Source organism: Humulus lupulus, chromosome 3 (assembly GCF_963169125.1).
Source record: "Humulus lupulus chromosome 3, drHumLupu1.1, whole genome shotgun sequence".
Lineage (NCBI taxonomy): Eukaryota > Viridiplantae > Streptophyta > Magnoliopsida > Rosales > Cannabaceae > Humulus > Humulus lupulus.
This window is the reverse complement of record NC_084795.1, coordinates 81,512,838-81,535,269: the sequence shown is the minus strand read 5'-3', so window position 1 is coordinate 81,535,269 and position 22,432 is coordinate 81,512,838. Positions and strand designations below refer to the sequence as shown.

The window sequence follows — 22,432 nt, the reverse complement described above, 5'->3', positions numbered from 1 at the left end:
TTGTATGGCAAAGGAGATCCCGGAGCCTACCCCGGCGGAGGTGCTCTACTTCTCCCAGATGGCTTCTATAGGTTGAAGCCCTGTAGCAATTGTCCCGCCCCTTACAACTCCTTGAAGCATCCCCCGGATGTCAGACACTACTGGTTCATGACGTCCGGGTTCCTGTTGGAGCAGAATCCCACGCTGGTGCTAGATTTCCAGCGCATGGGTAAGTCGTCTTCATCCTTAATCTTTTTTTTCTCTCCTATTTTCTCTTTTATCTTTCGACTCACATTCCTGGATAACAGGACCGTATGCCCAGACTCAACTCTCCCAGTCGATCCTGGATCGGAAGAATGACTACGCCACATTGAGCGTGGAGGATCTGGACATGGGGCACTACATACACTACAAGAAATCTGATCTTTACCTACCAATATTTTACCTACCAATATATATTGGTAGGGAAAGTAATGTTTTGCCTACCAATATTTATTGGTAGATAATATTAGTAGGTAAATGCTAGTCCATTATATTATATTTCTGAACAGAGCTTTACCTACCAATAATATCAGTAGGTAATGATCTTTACCTACGTATATTATGGAGGGAAATTTTTTAACCATTCCCACTCAATTTTCCCCCCTTTTTTATTTTCATTATATTATTTTATTATTATAAATGCTTATTTGGAAGCTTATGTGGAGTAAATAAGTTGACATTTACCTACCAATTTCTTACCTACATATATATATTGGTAGGTAAAAATATCTTTTGCCCACTAATATTTATTGGTAGCGAATATTGGTAAGTAATTATTTGTCATTAGTATATTAATTCAGAAATGTTATTTCCTACCAATATTACCTACTAATATGGAGACTTTGCCCACATTTATTTTTGAGGGAAAAATTTTACAATTCCCGCTCAATTTTTCCTCCCATTTTTGCTTACTTTTTATTTTTTATTTTTATAAATACTTATGTGTAAGCTGATGTGTTAAATATGTGTAAGCAGGGAATGGAAATGTGTTAAATTTATAAATTTGTTGATGATGATGTGTCTGCCATCTGGCCTATTTTTTTTTTTATCAAATTAACAGATATATTATAGGTTATATATGATATTTTATAACCCTTTCACGTACCCTTCCAAATCAGATCACTGTTTCCATTCCGTCCAGTTCACTGCTTCCGTTCCGTTTCGTTCACTACTTCCGTTCCATTCTCACATATTGTGAAATACTGAAGCTCTCACCAGATCAGATCGAAGTGACGAAGCACCGTCTCTCTCTCCAGCATGGGACGGCTCTCATCTCGACCACACACGGACACAGTAACTGAAATGTCCTGATTTGTTTTTTTTAGTATATTTAGAAATAAATTTTCTGTATTTGATTTCTTGAAGCTTAATACACTCACTCCACTGGGCTGTGAAAAATTATATATTTGATGATGATGGATTAAAGTTGACAGTGGATTATGTAGTGGTTAAGGAGCAGAAAGTGGTGGAGGGGTTCTTATATAAGGGTAGGCATTAGACAAAAGCAAAGCAAAAGTAAAAAGAAGAATGGGAAACAATGAAGGCCCATTGTGTAGGGTTTACAAGGAACATTTTTTTAATGGTGTAGACCGACTTTAGTTTCGTATTGTTATTTTTGCTTAGTTTGATATTATTGTTATTCTTTTTTCTTTTTTTTTTCTTTTGTTATTGTTGAGTTTGAGTTTTTGGGTTTGAATTGTTGAGTTTGTGTGAAATTTTCCGCCGAACGCCGCACCTGGGAACTGCTGGTGTTTGTCGTTTTGTGTGTGGAGTTGTTTGAGTTTGAGTGGCTTATGCGTAAACGCCTACCGACAACCACTAATTTGGATATACACCCTTCGGCATATATATATAAATAATTTAATTACAAACCAAAAATATGAACATTTATTATAATGTGGTTTATTATTATGACTAATTCTAGATGAGTTGTTTGATTAAAACCGAAGAAAATTGAATATGTTGATTACTACTTTCATGGAATTAAAGTTGGTCCAAACGCATCTGCTATATTTGAAGTAATATGTTCTGCTATCTGTTTGAAGTAATATGTTCTGCTATCTGTTTTCTGTTTGCTGAAGAATAGTTCTTGTGTGGTTTGTTTTGTTTCTTTGTATATGGACATTCACATTATGCTATGTTTTGGAAAAGCAGTAGTTCATAATAGCAACTTCAATTTCTTTTAGGTTTTTTGGTCAAAATATGTAAGAGATGTTTGATAATGATGATGATAATGGATTATGTAGTGGGTGAGAGAAATCCACAATGATTTAAGTAATTCCACTGTCAACTTTGACAACTTATTATTTTATTTGATTTTTAGACGAGAGAACAGAGCCAAAAACATTGACTGTTTTGAGCTTATCCATTCCATGCAATTATGGTTAGCTTTTCATCTTTAGAAGGGGTGGTGAAGCTCATCTACCACATTGAACTAGAATTTGGTTCGAAGTTCGAACCAATCCCACTCAATAAATTATTCATTATTATGTGATAGAACTCTTAACGAATAATTATGAAACAATTTTTAAAAAAAAACACAAATCTTATATTAGAATAAAAGAGGAACCAAACCAAATGACGGCTTGCCATACGTAAATAGAGCCCTTAAAAAAATGACATCAAGTGTTGAACCCTTCTAGAATTTGGTAACTCTTCTTAATCTTTACCACTTGTTTTGACTATTTAGATTTACCTTTTTAGATTGAAAATCTTTGTGGATTTCTCTCACCCACTAGCAGATAAAGAAAGTCCAATGAGGAAAGAGAGATGATTTACTTTACATTCAGGCATAACCAAGATTCTTAGCTTAAGACCCTCACAGGAAAAGTCCTCTTATTTTGGACTATGAAACAGATTTGCTTGATGGGATTCGATTTGGTTTTTTTTTCCTTTTTATTTTGGTTACTACCCTTTGAATACATGTATTCACTGGTGCTATTTCTTGTAATTGCCAAGATTTTTCCTCTGTTTATTATAAATAAAATGGAAAGAAAAAATCTCAACTTCTTTATTTTTATTTCTAGACTCTCCAGTCAAAATGAATTTCTGAAAAATCCCCATTGATTTGATTTCATTGAGTGTGAACCCAATCCCAACGACCAACTTTTAAGTAACTTAATATTTTGACCCAATGTATGTTCATTTCAACAACATTTTAAAAGAAAAAGTTCTTCTTTTTTCTTTTTTTTTTTTTTTTTTTTGATCAAAAGAAAGGATTACTTCATTAATCACACAAACAGAACAATCTACAAACCAGCAAAACAACTAAAAGAGGCTAAACTAAAAGCCTCTCCTAAACAACCAAATAAACCAGAAACAAAACAGAACAAACTACAAACCAGCAACAACTAACAGAGGCTAATAACTAAAAGCCTCACCAAGACAACCAAATAAACCAGAAATAAACTGAGATACAAACAGACCAGCAATACAGATCAAGCTGAAACTACAAACTGAGAAATAATTCGATGCTCCTTTGCAGAAAGTTTATGCTTTTGAATACTGAACAACCTTAATTTCCGAAGCTATACTCACTGCAGATTTGGAAAACAACTCAAAAACACAGTTGTTACGATTCCTCCAATTATTGTAAACAGAAGCAGCAAGAATCATGACTGCTAACTGATGCATGAACCCAATTTTCCTGCTGTCCAACCAAGCTTTTAGTTAAAAAATTGAGACAAATGCAAATATTGGGTATGAACCTGTATATGTAATTGAGTTGGTTGGATTCTTGAATACTTGAATTGGATCAAATAGAGGAGTACTATACTAGTATACATATGTATGCAGCAAAAATAATGTATGTTGTGGAATATCAAACTTGGATTTTTCTTTCACGGTTTCTTGTTTGCCTTCTTTGTACCTTAGTAGTTAGAAGTATAACGCTTCCAGCTATGGAAAAGATTGTAAACAGAAGCTTGTTACTCATAATCCCATTCTTTTTCTTGAGATTGCTTTAAGATATATCCATTTTCTCTGCAGTTCTAATTTAATTCAAGAAAAACCCAGAAATGGTTATGGAAAATATACACATATGTTTCCAATTTGGCTTATTGTTTCGGCATATTCAAGTAACTATAGTTTATTCAAATTCTGGGGTTTTGTTTAATCGCTTATTTGAATATTTTGGTATATTTTGTATTCTGACTGTGGTGCTCTTGGTGATTTTCCCTTGCACTTTCTTGAGCTCTCGTTTTGTTTATTTATAGTGAGTTTGTTTTTCATTGTAGTTGGGTATGGCTGTTTAAGATATGTTTGGCCGTAGTATTTTTTGTGACTCTGTACCACTAGTAAGTTGTTTAAGGTGTGCTTTTGTAGTTTGGTCCTCTCTGATTTTGGGGCACTTTCCATAAGAAAATAATGGAAGGTCATCTTGCCACCAACTTTTTTTAATCTGATACATAACTATTTAATTGAACCAAGAACCTCCATGAACATATTGTATTAGTTTATAATAAAAATGGCTGCTTTAAGAAGTCATTGGCAGCCAACATATTTGATTATGCATGTATTTGTTTGCTCTTAAATTGTAGCAGTAGCATCCTTGGCTAAAAAGCTATTTTCTCAAACTCTTGATTCTTTGCTGCTGTTGTTGTTTACAGGGAGCGTGGTTATCTTGTTACTGATGAAGTGTTTGAGGTAATTTTTAACTTAGTTGCTTTCGATGAAAGCCAAGTTGTAATTGTATGTTGACTAGTGATTGGTGGTGGCACTTATTTTTCCAGTACTTGTAGCTACTGGTATGAGAGTTATTATTAGCTCATGTTCTCTCTCGATTTTCGTGTTGTTAATTTCCTATTCTCAATTGCTGCTAAATATTGGTCGCAGGCATTGGTAAAAATTGGATTCTTGCTGGACTCTCCTGCTTTTTACACTGTCTGTGAGGTAAATCATTTTTTTTTTATTTGGTAACATACCAAATATCATTTTTTCAAAATACAGGGTAACATACAAAATTTTACACTGTCTGTTGATTATTTTGCTATAGAACGATTCATATCTTTAATGTGTTATGTTATGAACAAATGATTCATGCAAAATTTTGATTTATTAAGGTCTAATGTTGTTGACCTATGGAAAGTTTCTGAATGTTTTATGGATGATATACTCTGCGGCCTCATGCATCTCAAATATTGTTTTGTACCAAAGAAATTGTTTAAATGCAATGACAAGTCGACTTTGTGACAGTCAGAATCCCGTGATCCGTAAGGGGAAAGACCGGGTAAGCTGTGCAATCCCACACCGCTTGGGGAAGGTCAAGTGTGATGATTCTAAGACTGTGTAGGTATGAGACTACACAGTTGAAGAGGGCTTAAATGGATTGATGGGTACTACCTATATCAGGAAGGTGCATCTTCTTTTCGGTAGCCCATCACTTGAGAACTCCATGGTTAAGCGTGCTTGGCCTGGAGTAATCTAGGGATGGGTGACCTCCTGGGAAGTTTTCTCAGGAAGTGTGCGAGTGAGGACAAAGCACACTGAAAAGACTTGTCTTGGTTTGTAGGGCCAGTCGTCATTCCAGAAAGCAGCCATAGTGACGTGGGGCGTCACATAAATTGTAACGTCCTACGTTTTTTGGTACCTTTAAACGACTCGGGTCGGGATTTTTCCCCCGGGTTAAGAATATTATTTTAAATAATATTATATTTTGTTTGTAAGTATTCCATGAGTTATTGCTAGCCAAAATATGAATTTTGTGATTTTAAAAGTCAAGATAAGACTTTCGGTCCTGGACCGACACAAAAACCCTGATCGGGTAAAAATCTCGGAAAATAAAATGAAAAATCATGGCAATTATATTTTGTGCATAAAATACATTCATAAAAGTTAAAGTTTGGTCAAAAATAATAAATCTAAAAGAAAATGGAAATTTTAAGGCATTTTGTGGTAAATGCCTAATTTTGCCGAAATGGGGAATTTTATTCCATGAATGGACCTTAGGTTAAATTTTATTATGTGATTAATTAAATTTAAATGTGAGAGACATTAAATTTAATTAATTAATGTTAAGTTGGTGATTAAAACTTAATAAGAGTGAAAAAAGGTGTCAAAAGCCAATTTGGACTTTTCTTCTTATGAAACCTTTATTAACATTTATAAAAAATATATATATAATAAAAAAAAAATTAATGATCACATATATGGCAAAGGGTGGCCGGCCATGTGCTATTTTAGAGTGGTGTGAACCCAATTTTATAAAGTTTAACTCTCATTTAATTAAGAAGTCAAGTGGGCAAGTGGGTAGAAAAGCACTCAAGTGTTTTGTGATATTTTGAAGAGTTGTGTGAGCCATTCTAACCCCCAAATCCGACCACTCTCCCTCCCTCATTCACTCTCATCTGATTTTTGAAGACTCTCTCAAGTGTCCTCTCCATTTTCAACCCCAAGAACACCAAAGAAACTTGGAAGCTAAGTCTTGGTCTAGGAAGGGTTTTCCCTAAGGTAAAGTTTCATTAATCTAGACTTTTGTCAAGTTTTAATCATAGAGTTTCAAATAGCTAATTACCTATGTTGTTGGGGGAAGTTGGTTAGGGTTTTTGAAAGGTTTTGGAGGAACCAAAGCTAATAGGAAGGTCAAAACCTTAAGCAAGAACACCAAAGAGGTAAAAAGTTTACTTTTGATGATTTTGTTGTAGGGTTTTTAGTTTTAAGCATTTTTTTGTATATTTAATGCTTAAAGTTTCTTGTTGGTGATGTAATAAGGTTATGGTAGTTGTTTAATAATTTTTATGATGCATATGTATTGATGTTTGAAAATGGGAACCAAAACCCCCAAGGGTTTTGTAGGATACCCTAAAACAAAACATGTTTTGAGCTGTGACTTCCAAGGGGTCAAGCAGCCACCATATATTGGTTTTGTAAAATTAAATTGTACTGTGATGTTGTTGAGATTGAGTACATATAATTGAACTTTTGAAACACTAAAAAATGTTTAGAAATGAGTAAGTTATGCTATTTCAAAGTTTAGGTAAAAAAAATATTCGTATTCTTATTTTCGGAACCAAGTTTGGACAGCCACTGTATAGGGCAATTGAACCCATTTTTTTCTAAAATTTTGTGGAAATATTTCGGGCATAACCTATTATTCCACTGTAAAATTTGGTAAGAAAATATTGAACGGTTTGAATGTTATTAACTGTCAAAGTTTGGAAAAAATAAGGACTTGAAAATAAGGTCATTTTTACCTCATTGTTGGAAAATGATTTCACCAATAAAAAATGCTCATTTTGACCTAAGATTTTACAAAGACCTAAATGGCATAACAAAAATGGAATTGGGAAATTTTGGTAACAATTGGGTAAGTAAATTTCAAGTTATGAACTAACGAAGTATGTAGTTAAAAATGTGAAAAAATAGGCTTTTCACACTTAGTGTAAAAATGAGATTTTGGAACATAAGGTAAAAAGTAAAATTTTGCTTATTTCAAGATATAAATTGGTAAGTCTTGAAATCTTATTTTTACTAAAATTACCCCTTTGAGTTTAAATGAATTATTTTTATTAAAGAGTTTTTATTCTTTCTAAAAATAAGATATTTAATTTATTAATAGTTAATAAATTAAAAGAGGGCTTAAAACCCTATATTTTGATAAAATAATTAAATGAATTATTTTTCTAGCAAGTAAAATTGATTAATTGATTTTGGAAAATTAATTAGTCAAGATGAGAAATTTATAACGGTTTTCCTAATTAAGACAAATTAGGCAATTTTCTTAAAACGGTTTTTAGATATTAAAACCTTAAGAAAAATAAAAGGAAAATTTAAAGAGTTTATTTTCTTTAAAAATAATTACGGAATTTATTTGTATTTTCTGGATATAATACCGGCTAAAATCTTACATATTTTAACCGACTAGTCGAAAGTGCGGGTTAATAGCGATACCTTGAAAGAATAAGATTTTTAGCGGGTTGTGGGGAAATACCATTGTGATACCCGAGCCTAGGTATCGAGACCTTAGGATAGGTCTCCTCGAGACTTAGGGTTTAGTCTCGAATAATTTGTATGACTTTCCTTAATAGGTTTAAAACCAAATAAGGATTATAAATCCTTACAAATGACTTTTATTAAAATGACCAAACTGCCCAAAATAATAATAATGAATTATGAGTGCCATAATTAATCCGAGTATACTGTATGGATAACTACAGTATTGGCTAAGCGTAACTGGACTGAACGTTGGAGGGTGAAAACCTGCTGAGCGCTAAGGACTCTAAGTAAGTCAACTTATATTGTATGGCTGCAACATGAAATGATTATTGTCTTGTATGTTAGTATAGGGATACATGCACATATATAGGCTGTCATAGAAAGTTGCTTAGAGACGTTAGTCTAGTGAGTGCTGATTTAGAAAATATGAACGGTAGAAGTCCGTCATATCCTAGACGGTTGATCCCCGTCACACTGCTTGATTTTATTTATGTCCGATTCATTACCGCGACGAGTGGCCATGAGATGAGGATAAGCTGGTTAAACCTAGGGGCGCCAAGATAAATGGGACCTAGGGGCCCTCATGCTTACTTAATCATTGGACGGTTAGAATCCGAGCAAGTGCTCTGATAAGTTATTCCCGGATAGCAGCCGTGAATATTGGCCATTCAGTGAGAGTGCCTAGAGATACTAGGGGTTGCCAAGATTGGGTGAGGCTGAACACCCTAGGGGCAACTGCTCACCAGCACCACTGATTAACATAGAAGTCTCCGTAAAACCGTGTAAATTGGATTACACTCTTGGATAAGTAGCGATGCCCTAGGTAACACGATAGTTACCATTGTTGAGGATATTTATTGGCTTGATCTTAGTGTGGAGACTCGGTTCTCTTTTACAGATTAGCAATTATGTTGGAGGGCGCGTTATGCCTGAATTTTTGGAAATTGTCGAGCGTTGGTCTCGAATTATATGGTGATATAATATATCTGCTTGCTCTGGGATTTTCTGAGTGCAGGGATATAATTGTTGATAAGATATAGTTGTGATATAATAAATCTGCTTGCTCTGGGATTTTCTGAGTGCAGGGATATAATTGTTGGTAAGAATTAGTTGCGATATAATATATCTGCTTGTTCTGGGATTTTCTGAGTGCAGGATTTTTATCTAGATATGAATTAATTTATCCTTGGTTATCAGGCATGACCATAAGTTTGCCAGGACGCTTTAGCGTTCTTGAAATTGATTGTGTAGGGTCCGGATGGGTCCGGATCCCTATTTCTCTATCTGCTTTGTTTGGAAGTTGATCTTACTAAGCGTTTTCGCTTACCTAGTTGTTTCATGTTGTAGGTAAGAGCAAGGGCAAGGCAGAGCAGTGAGCGCTGGAGTCTTCCTTGCAAATGTACATGTGGACCGACCTTTTGGGAAGCCTTTTTATTTTTGGAAATGTTGTGTAATTTTCCTAAACTAGGCTCACTCTAATCTTTATAAAACATGTTTGTAACTAATGTTAAGTATGGCCATACGACTTTTTAAAAAGTTTTTTTTTCTATGGGTTTTTGAGACATTTTGTTAAATGAAAACATTTATATTTCCGCATTATCGAGTCTTGAAAATCCGGGACGTTACAGACTTAATATCTGTAAATATAGGGTTGCTTTATTCGGACTATATATGCATCATATCTTTTTCCAATGCGTATTAGATATTCGAGTGTTACATTGTGTAACTAATTTTACTTAAATGAGCATGAAGAAGTTACAAAATCAATAAACTGTCCATATGTATATGTTCTGTTAATCCGTCAATCAGTCACTGTGAACTGTAGAGGGGTAGACAAAATAGGATTAGCAGTTGAGGATTTTTCTGCTTGTGCCACTTCATGGATGTATGCCAGATGATCTAGCAGGAATACATTAGTTCTAGAAGACCAAAGAAAAAGATGTAATTTGACCTCTGGTATTGCTATCAGTATACTCTAATGACATAAAATATATACACCTATATTTCCTTTTGTACTAGACGTGTATTATGATTATAGCACAAACTTGTGGGTATCTATGCACACATATCTCATACATACATAAGCAGGATGTTGATAATGCATTATCTATAACAGATATGTATACATGTATATATATTTCTAAAACTTGTAGCTTTTTTATGGTAAAGAGTTTAACAATGTTACATTCTGAGACCTTTGTAGCTCTTGTAGTTGTGGTATTGTGTGTCCTCAATACCACTGTCTGTGAGGTAAATCATAACACATACGAGCAGGTAAATTGGATTCTCGCTGGACTCTCCTGTTTTCACTGTCTTTTTATTTTTGCATTTTTTTATTTGATTTGATTCTTTATATTTGTTTGCAAGTTATGTTTTTTAAAATTTTTGTATAACTTTCAGATCTGATTTTATTTTAGTTTTGATTGATTTTGAATGTGTAAATATCAGCATGATTGAATTCTTGTTGTTTTTATTGTTGATCATTATTTTCAATCAGAATTTAATTGTAATATGAATTTCTTGTAGTGCTTTGAGGTTTTGGGCTTGGTCTGGGTGGCTCTGTGATTTTTGAATTAGGCTTGGCGGCTTTAACACTTTTGGAATTTAGCCTTGGAAGCCTTGAGGTAACATTTTTATGATTTATAGTGATATCAAATCCTTAATAATCTGAAAGTTTGATGATGAATCATTGTCCTGAGGCACTTTTTGGTGCTTTGTTTATAGTTTTTGTGATTGGTTGTTTATGCATTTGAATTTGTCTATGCTATTTCTTTTGTATTTTGTTTTTGGTACTTTGTTTATGAGTTGTTGTTAGTGGCTTTCCCTCTGTTGTTTATGTACTAAGATTGATTAAAAGTCTAGTTTCTTTGGAAGAGACTACAAAATAATAAAATAAAAAATCAATAAATTAACACTATTTAATAAGCTTACTGTCATTTTCTATTGGTACTTAGTTTAGAGTTCAGAGACAAACTGTTATGATTTATTTGCTTTGAATATGCACAAAAATATGTGCACCACATATATATAAATACATATATTTATATGTTTCTATATAATGACAATAGTTCTTTCAATTCAATATTGTTTTTTTTTTTAAAAAAAAGAAAGAATTAATAATAAAGATGCATTCATGAATCTTTGTCAGATAGATCAAATCCCATGTTACTAAATTGAACCTCCCCAAAAAATGCAATGTCCATGAGAGGTGCTTGTCTAGCAGCAACTTCCATGATTCTCAGTTTAGCTGCCCCAAGTAGCTGAACCATAACAATTTTCATTGCTTTCCTCATCCTTTTGTAGCCTCTCCATTTTCATTTCACTTCCCCCAAATCAATCTCCCACTCTCTCTTCTTTCTTATTTTCCTAATTCATTTACTATAATCTACAAAAGAGAAAAATCTTTAATATTTACCATCCTTTCTTATTCTTTTTCTTGCTCTTGTTCTCCTCTGTGTTCTTTCTAGAATTTGGGTTCATCATCAGCTCTACAAACTACAACAAGGGACCCCATTTTGTTGGTTCATGGATCGTCATTGGATAAATATACCAAATAAACTTTCAGCAGAATATGCTGCTGGAATGAATGAATTCATTAGTGTTGCAAGACACTCCATGGACTCCAATGGGATGGTTCTATGCCCTTGTTGTCGATGCGTGAATAAGAAATCACAATACATGCATGTGATAAATTTGCACTTGATCACTCATGGATTTCTTAGTACTTACAAAAGGTGGTATCACCATGGTGAGCAAGTAGAGGAAGTAGAAGATGATGGATTATTTGATACCAAGGATAATGTCGAAGATTCGGATCAGAGTGATGATTTGGCGGCAGGTCTTCATGATGCTATTGGTAGTAAGTATTTTGACATTGGTCCAACTAGTGACTTCAATGATGAATCTCCACTTAATGTGGATGACAAGTATGATGAATTGTTTGAGTCACTTCATAAGCCTTTGTACAATAATTGTAAAGGTTTCTCTGTCTTAAGCGCGACGGTGAAGTTGATGAATCTCAAAGTGCTTTACAAATGGACAGATAAATCATTCGACGGTCTTTTGGAGTGTTTGAGAGAGATATTGCCCGAGGGTAATCAGTGCCCAGGGAATTATTACCAGACAAGGAAGCTTCTTTGTGAGGTGGGCTTAGGCTATGAGAAAATTGATGTTTGTCAATACGATTGTGCATTGTTTTATTGTGAGAATGCAAATGCAGTGTCATGTCCTGTATGCAAGTCTAGTCGTTATGTACGAAATCAAATCCCACATAAACGACTTAGATGGTTCCCAATCAAGGCACGACTTAAGAGAATGTTTAGTTCGAAGCACACTTCTATAGATATGTGATGGCATAAAGAGGTACGAAAAAATGAAGCTGGGATTTTACGTCATCCTGCTGATGGGGATGCTTGGAAGCATTTCGACAATGTGTATCTTGACTTTGCAGCTGATTCTAGGAGTGTACGAATGGGGTTGGCGTCAGATGGGTTTAACCCTTTCTCTAATATGACATCAACCTATAGTTTGTGGCCAGTGATATTAATTCCGTACAATATGCCACCTTGGGCTTCTCCTAATGGAACAAACTATCTCATGTCTTTGTTAATTCCAGGCCCTAAATCTCCTGGAAAAGATTATGATGTGTTCTTGATGCCATTAATTGAAGAGCTTAAAGAGTTATGGGATGGAGTCAATGCATATGATTTGTATGGTCAATGCATGTTTAAACTTCGAGCTGCAGTCTTGTGGACAATTAGTGATTTTCTTGCTTATGCATACTTGTCTAGGTGGAGCACTGCTGGTAAATTAGCATGTCCTGTTTGTCTTGAAGATACAAGATCTAGAAGAATAACTGACAAACAATGTTTCATGGGACATCGATGTTATTTGAAAAGAAACCATTCTTGGAGAAAAAGTAAAGAATGAGATGGATCTACTGAATTACGTGGCCCTCCTAGAACTTTTACTGGTGACGACATTTTAAAGCAATTGGATGAAATTCCTATTCATACCCCTGGTAAAGCACCAAGTAATTCTTCTAGAAAACGTAAGCGAAGAGAGAAAGAGCTGAATTGGTGTAAAAGAAGTGTTTTGTTTGAATTGCCATACGGGTCAAAGCTCTTGCTGCGTCACAATCTTGATGTGATGCATATAGAGAAAAATGTATGTGATAACATTATTGGAACACTTTTAGACATTGAAGGTAAATCGAAAGACACTTTAAAAGCTCGTAAGGATTTACAAAATCTTAATATTCGTGAAGAGCTTTGGCTGAAGAAGGACCCATCTAATAACAAGTTTGAAAAACCTTATGCTAGTTACACTTTGACGAGAGAAGAATGCAAAGATTTTTGTAAATTCATTCAAAGTGTTAGATTACCGGATGGATATGCTTCGAATATTAGTCGATGTGTAACAGATAATGACAAACTAGGAGGAATGAAAACTCATGATTGTCATGTTTTACTTCATAAGATATTACCAGCTGCATTACTTCCTTTTCTGACAGACAACATTCGTGGTACTTTGATTGAACTCTGCCAATTCTTTAAAAAAATTTGTGCAAAAACATTACAAATTTCTGACATAGAAGAATTGAGAGATGGAATTGTAATAATTTTGTGCAAGTTGGAAAAGATATTTCCCCCATCATTTTTTACCATAATGGTTCATCTTTGTGTTCACCTACCCGATCAAGTGTTATTAGGTGGTCCAGTTGCTTCGAGATGGATGTTTGGGACAGAACGCCATATGGGTTTGTACAAGAAATATGTGAGAAACATGTCTCGGCCTGATGGTTCAATAGCAGAAGCTTTTGTTGTAGATGAAGCTGTAACTTTCTTGTCAAGATATGTTTCTAACATAGAGACAAGATTCACAAGACCCGAGCGTAATTGGGATATACCTTCTCCAAATCACAAGTTAGATGTTTTCAACTCCAATGTTCGTCCATTAGGGGCATCTACTATCAAATTGCTTCAAAATTGGAGACAAGTCGTTCAATGGTATATATTGAACAATTCTGTAGATTATATCCAACATTTTATCGAGTAAGTACCAATTTCTTTTATTCTTCTAAATTATCTCAACAAAATATCATTTACTTATTCATAAAAATTAATTTGAATGTAGTGATCATATAAAGTTGTTGGAAGAAAAAGGTCTTTCAGATTCAGAAGTTGCCTTAGAGCACAAAGAACAATTTCCTTCTTGGTTTAAGAATAAAGTAAGAGATTATCATTAATGGTTTCTTACTAAATTCTTAAGTTGTGACATCATTCATCATAATTCAAATTCTTTCATACTACAGGTGTCTCAAATGCGAGTTCAAAAATCACCTCTTGCCAATGATGATTTGTACTCTTTATCTCAAGGTCCACTTGAACGGTACAACACCTACCAAAGTTGTATTGTAAATGGTGTTCGATTTCGATGTAAAGAGCGTGAGGATACTCTTAAGACACAATGTTCTGGAATTTGCACTGAAGGTGATCATGACAATATTAATATCCTATACTATGGTGTCTTGATTGAGATTTTGCAGTTGTCATTCGTTTTAGATCGGAAGGTGTTCATTTCGTTGCAAGTGGTATAACTCTAATCCAAAAGGTAGATCAATTGTTGTGGATCATAATTTGACTTCCATCAATACATCTATTGATTGGTATTCTAATGAACCATTTATCTTGGCAACTCAAGCACAACAAGTTTTCTATTTGCTTGATATGAAGCGTGGTTCAAATTGGCAGATTGTTCAAAAAGTAAATCATCGATCTATTTATGACATTCCTGAAATTATGGAAGAGACAGTAAATAATGATGTGTTTCAAGAAGAAGAATCATTTCAATTGCCACCTTTTCAACCAACTGAGAATTTCATTGAAAGTTTGTCTTTAGTTCGATTAGATGTTCCTTCTATAACTCTTTCAGACCAACTTGTTGTTGATTTATTTTTAAACCAAAATCAAAATGTTGACAAGGATAGTGACTTAGATGAAGATTTTAATGAAGGAAATATATTCTCTAATAATGAAACATTTCTCTAAAGTGATGACACCAAAAGTTATACAGAATCAGAATGTGATGATGATGCAGATTCTTAATTCATAGTTAGTCATCTTGTCATTGATCAGTTAGTGCCTCGTGAAATTTGTCTACAAATGTTCTTCCCCAATTAGCCAACTAGCCAAGCACCCTGTACACAAACAGAAATACAAGTACAGAAACTAAGGTTTGCAAAATCTGAGATGAAACAAGATATCCAGATTCTTAATTCATAGTTAGTTTCTTAATATTTGTAAATATTTATTTACTAATCATTTTCTTTGTTTTATTTCACAGAATTTTAGTCATGGCACCTGGTCGTCACACCACTCGATCTACTACTCAAAGTCAACAAGTTGAACCAGTCATTGATCCTCCTACTCCACCTTCACAAGTTGTTCGCACTACTCGGTCGAGTATAGAGAATCAACAAGTTGAACCAGTCATTGATCCTCCTGCTCCACCTACACAAGTTATTCACACTACTCGGTCGAGTTTAGAGAATCAACAAGTTTGTCACACCACTCGATCTACGGTACTCAGTCAACGACCTAGAACCACCGCACAATCTAATGTAGAGAGAGAACACCCTCAAGGCTCCACACACCCTACTGTACAGGGTGAACAAGTCAATGTGACGACCCATTTTGATACCGAAGATGATAATCAATCTTCCCAAGTTCCATCAGGTAAATTTAATGTCTTTCATGTTCATTTCTTTAAATTTCTATTTATTTTAATTAAGATTATATTGTATTGTAGGACAAACATCTTCCTTTAAGCCGCGTGGAGTTACTCGCGGCTTGACAACTACAACTATAGCTAAGGCATCATCAACTGGAAAGTTGTCAGTGACTTTTAATGCGGAGTGTCGTCAACCAATTTGTACTAATGCTGAGAAATTTAATAATGAGATTGGATTCATTATTCGAAATCATGGTACATTTCATTATAAAGAGTGGAGAATGGTCCCAGAAGATGTGAGAGCTCCATTGCAACACTATCTTTTGGTAAGTCATTTCACAATATTACATTTATATTTGTAATATTTATAATTAATATTGTTTTATGTTATAGGAACATTTTGACATCAACTTGAATGATGAGACAACTAAAAAATGCATTGATGAGCAAATGAGAAAATCTTGGAAGGGTCATAAGTACAAGCTGCACTTATATTTCAAAGAAATTGGAGGAGAAAATGATCTTGAGATGGCCAAGAGCAAACGTCATCCAGACTTAAAAGAAGAACATCAAGAAGATTGGATGATTTTGTGTGATCGTTGGTGTTCTCCTGAATTTAAGGTAACATTTTTTAGTATTTTGTTTTGTCTTTGATTTACAGATTTTAGTGTTAAACTGTTCAATAAAGTTTGTAATAAATAGACATTGTGTTGTTCAAAAGAAAATGTTGTGTAAAAATTTTTCTAATAAATTTTATTTGGATTTATTTTTGTAGGAAAGAGCATTAAAGAATACTACCAATCGATCAAAGAGGAAATGGGAGTCGAAAAATGGTTCAGTCTCCACACCACGACATCACATTCGACGTGGAATGGTGTTAACTTCTCCTACCGGTCAAATTGAGACATGGCGTCTAAAGCATTATGATGCTGAGAAAGGATGGACTGGAATAGAGCTCGGGCCATTATATGTAAGTAATTTAAATTTTTATTTATTATATTTATTATATTTCTTACTAATAATTAATTAAATATAATATTAGGATAAAATGATGGAGTTAAGGGGTCAACATCCTCCAGAAGAACTGTCTGATAAAGAGATTATGGAGCGTGTACTTGGACGTGATTCGGTATACTTGCGAGGGTGGGGGCGGTCTCCTAGTGTCACAACTTCTACTTCACATCGTGAAAATATTGTGGGTAATCAACCAACTTATGAAGAGTTACTTGAACGACTTAATGATACAACTTCCTGCCTTAATGCTACTAACAAACAACTTCGCGTAGTTGTGGATATACTTCGTCATAACAATTTGATAGCACCGCCTCCACCACCTCCAACAGACCAAGCTTCAGATGCAAATTTAAGAGAGTCGCCATCTATTTCAGTTCGGGAGTCACAAGATGATTCTTAGTTTATTTACATCAATTTACTAAGGAATGAACTTTATGAAGTTTTTTTTATTTTGGTAGGGGTAACCTTAAAATGATAATTTTATGACTTATTTTAGTATTGAACATTATAAAGAATTTTAGCATTAAACATTTTATTATTGAATGGTTTTTTTCTAGTATATTTCTAATATAGAACATTTACAAATAACTGTTATTATCTTTTACCTACACATAACCATTAAATTTGAACAAAATATAAATTATGTAACAAACCAATAAAATAATGCTATGTGGGCTAATAAAATGATGCCACGCAGGATGCCACGTAGGATCCCACATAGGATGCCACGTATGATGCCACGTAGGATACTGCGTAGGATGCCACGTCATCAGACACGTAAAACTGCAAAAACCATTTCAGCATACATGTAGGATGCCATGTCATCAAACACGTCATCTGATGACTCATCAATTGATTTATAACTTAGTGGGGTCCACTGATTCTTTTACCTACCAGTGTTAATAAGTGTAGATAAAGACTCTTTCCCCACTAACTTTTACCTACCAATCTCTACCAATTCAATATTGGTAGGTAAACCATATTACCCACCATTAGGCTAGTTTTACCTACACTTACAATTGGTAGGTAAAGACCCCATTTTCTTGTAGTGATAAACACCGCAAACCTACGAGTGGTCAGGATGTTGACGGCCAACCAAACAATTGTGGCCCCTAGCCTCCGGGGATTGCAATGTGAGAGGGACCCCGCCTTAAGGGAGGAGATGGCCCTCATTCACATAGAGGCCATTGAGGTCGCGGCCCGGGCGGACGTGGTGAAGAAGAAAAAAGAGCAGGCCCAATAGAAGAAGAGAGTTGCATCTGAGGAACTAGACGCTCTCTTCGACGAAGCCCAGCCAAACATAGGGGCTCTCGGGGCCAGCGTATCGAGGCAAGGTAATTCGCCCCTACTTTTAACTTATGCTCCTCACTTCGAGGACTTAATTAGGGTTAGGCAAGTTTACCGAGGCCAATTGTTCAGAGCCGTCAGAGAAATGAGACCTCCAACCCCTATTGTCTTAGATCCTTAGACTCTCATGTACTCGTCCAGGTTCCTTCAATATGGTAACTTATTGGACCTAGACGACATGGGGGACCGCATCTATTCCTTCGCCTTAGGAGAGTTGAGTCGAGCTCGAGTTTTAGATAAGGATTCGTCCCGGAGGGCTTTAGACTAGTCTTTATTTACTTTTTGTCACCACTTGTACACTTTGTTGAATGTTTCTTTTTGTCTATTTTTTCACACGATTCGAACATGTCCAACCAAGGCCATGGTTAAGATGAAGCAGGCTATGGTGGCCCGGGCAGCCAAGGCCAGGGCATCAGCGAAAAAAGCCACCAAGGGTTTTCCCAAGAATAAAGTACTGGAGTTTGTCTTTGGGGACTCGAGGCCGGAGACGGAGGTTGCTGAGAGGACTGCAACCGATTCCCCCCCTGACGGTACGTATTGAAGTCGTCCTGTCTTCGCCTGATCATCTCTCGGTCATTGACTTGGAGCACGAGCCCTTGGCGAGTCAGGGGTCAGAGAAAAGAGCTAGGGACGCAGCTGCTAATGAGTCTGCGAATCGGGCTAAGAACAAGGGTCTTGCCTTGGCTGAGGAGAACTCCTCCGGGGAATGCTTGATCGTCACCCGGGAGATCCCGGAGGCTCCCGCGCTTCTTTTCAATCTAACCTTTCTCGAGGAGGGGGACATGGTCCTCCGTGAGGAGAGGACGAAGATGGTATCCTGGGCCTGGGAAGATGGCCGGGACAAACGAGAAGAGGTCTACCAAGCCTTAACGGTCTGGCGAAAAGTGGAGTTCGCCGAGCGCCCAGCTGCCTTCAGTGCTTCGCAGCCGATCGTGGACCGGCTTGTTGCCGAGACTGGGTTTCATCCCAAACTGGGGCAGGACACGACCCCGCTTGCTGCAAATCTGTTGGATCAGGTCGGGATGACCATGTCTAACCTCCAACTAAAACGCTATGCCACCCTGGCCAACCAGGATGCCTTGTTCATCTCCCAAGCCATTCGTCACCAGGCCACCGCTGTAAGTCATATATCCATATGATCCTTTGATTTCCATATTTTTTACCCGTATGTTTCCTAACTTAGATTTTTTCCAGGATGCCTTGTTGGCCCATAGGAATGCTAATTTGGTGGCAAAGATGGTGATGAAGCTGAAGACGACCCAATTAGAGTTGGAGGGGGCTGTGAACCAGCGGGAAGCCGCTAGGGAGGCCCTAACCAAGGAGGTTGCTTGGGCGGAGGCCCTGGCCAAGGAAGTTGCACTGGTGGAGGCCCTGGTTAAGGAAGCTGCTCAGGCTCAGGCTGACCGCGAGAAGGCCTCCTGGGTCCGGTTCCAACTCGAAGAAACTTTGTCCAGGAAGGAAGCTGACCACAAAAAGTTAGTGGGTAGCCTGGAGGCGGAGCTTCTTCGTGTTCGGGGCTCCGAGGCATCATGTAAGGCCCTCCTGGAGGGAGCTGAGGCCCAATCTCGCCAGGATTGGGAGAAGGCCACCGCTCTTGAATCCCAGATCCAGGCACTGGATGACCTACTTCAGCTGGAGGTGAAACGGCATGAGAAGGTCCACCAAGAGAAAGAACAGGCGAATGCTTTGCTGGAGGCCACCTTCGATGAGGCCATCTACATGGCCTGGCTCCAAGACAAAAATATGAATCTCCTAGTCTACCCCGATCCCACCGCAAAGAAAGCTGAGTTTGAGGCTAAGGAGAAAGCTGACACGGAGCTTATGGCGGGGGAGGAGCTAGATGAAGTCGCTCCGGAGACATCGGAGTAGGGCAAAGCCTAGGCCTGGGCCTTCAACTTGTTTTTTGTGGATTTTTTTTGTAATATTTTTATGGACGTAGGTGCGTCCAAGACAATTTTATATATATATATATATTTACTTTATTTCTTGCACAAGATTTTCCCTTTTCCATTCATTTATTTTTTCCTCAAAATTTCACTAAGTGTTTTACCACTTTGTATGAATATGAGTCGAATGTTCGGTCCTGGTTCCAACGGCCGGGACCATTGGGGAAAAGTTGTAGGAAACGTTTGGCCTGTTTGTGACCAGCGTTCGGGTCTCAACGGCCTGGACCGTCTAGGACTTTTACCCTGATTCTGGACACTCTTAGCCTTTTTTTATCCCGATTTTATAATTCGGGCTCCAACAGTTTGGACCATCAAAGATTTCTTTTTAGGTGTGACTTAACTTATTAACTCATTTTAATCCTACTATTTAGGTTCCAACAGCCTGGACTGCTAAGGAGTTAATAATTATCATCAACTTTATTTGTCCTAATTCTGGTGTTCAGGTTCCAACGACCTGGGCCATCAAAGATTAGTTGATTAGCTTATTTCGAACCTACGGGTCAGGTTCCAACGGCCTAGGCCATTTATAAGACTAATTTTAGACAAGTTATACCTAGGACTCATGTTCCAATGGTTCTGGGCCATTATAGAGGATGTTGACAGGTATTTGGTTATTTGGGACCACATTAGGTCAAGCGATTTTTAGGTATTTCATATCCCTGGACCATGCATGTCTGAGTTAGGATTGGGCTTGGGTCGTATGTCCTACTGGGTATTATACCTCCGGACCATGTACGTTCAGGCTAGGACTAGGTCTGAGCCTTATGTCCTGTTGGGTTCTGTACCCCCCAGACCGTGTAACTCCAGGTTAGGACTAGGCCTGAGCCTTACATCCTATTGGGCTCTGTACCCCCCGGACCATGTAAGTCTGAGTTAGGACTAGGCCTGAGCCTTGCGTCCTTTTGTTGGGAGTTGGATTTTTGCTACCCCCAGTCTATACGATCCGGGTCAAGACTAAACTTTGTGTTTTGCATCATGTTTTGTTTTCATTCCTGGACTTGTATAGATTGTCATACCCCCCCCCCCCCCCCCCCCCCCGAATTGAGTGAAGACTGTAGTCTTGGATCACTTGTTCGTGAAAAAGGAGGAAGACTGGCGCGAACTTTTATTTCTTTACAATATTTATTTATGATGTTTTGTACACATCATTTTCATTAAATAAGAAATCACCCTTGGGCGTACTTACAGAGGTATTCTGGGTTCCAGGCCCTTCGGACCTCTATTCTGCCAAGCCTCCTTAAGCGATACGTTCCTAGACATACTTCATGTTGTATTTCATACGGTCCTTCCTAGTTTGGGCTCAGGACCCCCACTCCCGGATCTTGGGTTGCAGGGAAGACTCTTCTTAGGACTAGATCATCCGTTTCAAACTTTCAGCTTTTAACTTTTGAGTTAAAGTGCCTGGAGATCTTTCCTTGATACATCTTCAGCTTAACCTAGGATTCTTCCCGGATCTCTTCGATAAGGTCCAAACATTCCTGGAGTAAGGCATGGTTCTAGGCGGGATCATACATGTCCCGTCGGTGAGACGGGACAACCATTTCCACTGGGATGACCGCTTTACATCCGTACACCATGGAGTAGGGAGTATGTCCGATAGACGTTCTTTAGGTGGTTCGGTATGCCCATAGTATGCAGGGCAGCTCTTCCAGGCACTTGCTTTTGCAGGCTTGAAGCATTTTTTTTAATGTCCCCTTCAAAATCTTGTTCATGGCCTCTGTTTTCCCATTTGCTTGAGGGCTTGCGACTGCAGAGAAGCTTTTGATGATGCCATGTCTTTCACAGAAGTCTGTGAAGTGGACGCTGTCAAATTGCTTCCCGTTGTCAGACACGATTTTGTGAGGGAGGCCATATCGGCACACAATGTTGTTGATGACGAAGTCCAAAACCTTTTTTGAGGTGATGGTGTTCATTGGTTCCGCCTTGACCCACTTGGTGTAATAGTCGACGGTTACGATGGCATACTTCCCACCACCCTTCCCGGTCGGGAGTGACCCTACTAGGTCGATTCCCCACATTGCGAAAGTCCAGGGACTAGTCATCAGGGTTATTTTTGTTGGAGGGGCTCGCGGGATCTTCGCGTACCTTTGGCATTATTCGCACTTGTGAACATAATCAACACAATCCTTCTTCATCGTTGGCTAGAAAGATCCCTGCCTTATGATTTTCTTAGACAAGCTGAGTCTGGCAGTGTAATCTCCGCAGAAACCTTCGTGCATGATTGCACTCATTCCAGTCCCAGACACACATCGGACGTACAGCATGGACAAGCCCCTGCAATAGAGTTTGTCTTCCATCATGACGTATCTAGGGGCCTGGTACTGAAGCTTCCTGGTAGCTGTCCTGTCTGCGGGCAACCACCCAATATTTAGGTAGTGCATGATAGGACCCATCCAGGACGTGGAATAGTCTATGGCATTGATCATGAGGGCTTGAATGCT

The 22,432-nt window shown here is 37.3% G+C and overlaps 2 protein-coding genes and 1 long non-coding RNA gene across 3 annotated transcripts; all 3 read left to right on the top strand.

Moving 5' to 3' along the window:
• Nucleotides 1-4,595: 4,595 nt before the first annotated feature.
• LOC133822880 (uncharacterized) lies at nucleotides 4,596-10,578 on the top strand. The gene is made up of 3 exons (XR_009888056.1): nucleotides 4,596-4,665; nucleotides 4,855-4,911; nucleotides 10,480-10,578. It is a non-coding gene; the product is annotated as an uncharacterized LOC133822880 (long non-coding RNA).
• Nucleotides 10,579-11,478: 900 nt separating this feature from the next.
• On the top strand, nucleotides 11,479-15,002 carry LOC133824484 (uncharacterized). The gene is made up of 6 exons (XM_062257368.1): nucleotides 11,479-12,183; nucleotides 12,316-12,774; nucleotides 12,943-13,961; nucleotides 14,089-14,182; nucleotides 14,267-14,545; nucleotides 14,706-15,002. Exons 1-6 carry the CDS (start codon nucleotides 11,479-11,481, stop codon nucleotides 15,000-15,002), a joined length of 2,853 nt encoding a protein of 950 aa, XP_062113352.1.
• A 1,117-nt stretch (nucleotides 15,003-16,119) lies between these two features.
• LOC133822878 (uncharacterized) lies at nucleotides 16,120-17,241 on the top strand. Its single transcript, XM_062255339.1, has 3 exons — nucleotides 16,120-16,305; nucleotides 16,460-16,654; nucleotides 16,727-17,241. The coding sequence occupies exons 1-3, from the start codon at nucleotides 16,135-16,137 to the stop codon at nucleotides 17,096-17,098; spliced, it is 738 nt and encodes a 245-aa protein (XP_062111323.1). The 5' UTR covers nucleotides 16,120-16,134; the 3' UTR covers nucleotides 17,099-17,241.
• The last annotated feature ends 5,191 nt before the right edge of the window (nucleotides 17,242-22,432 follow it).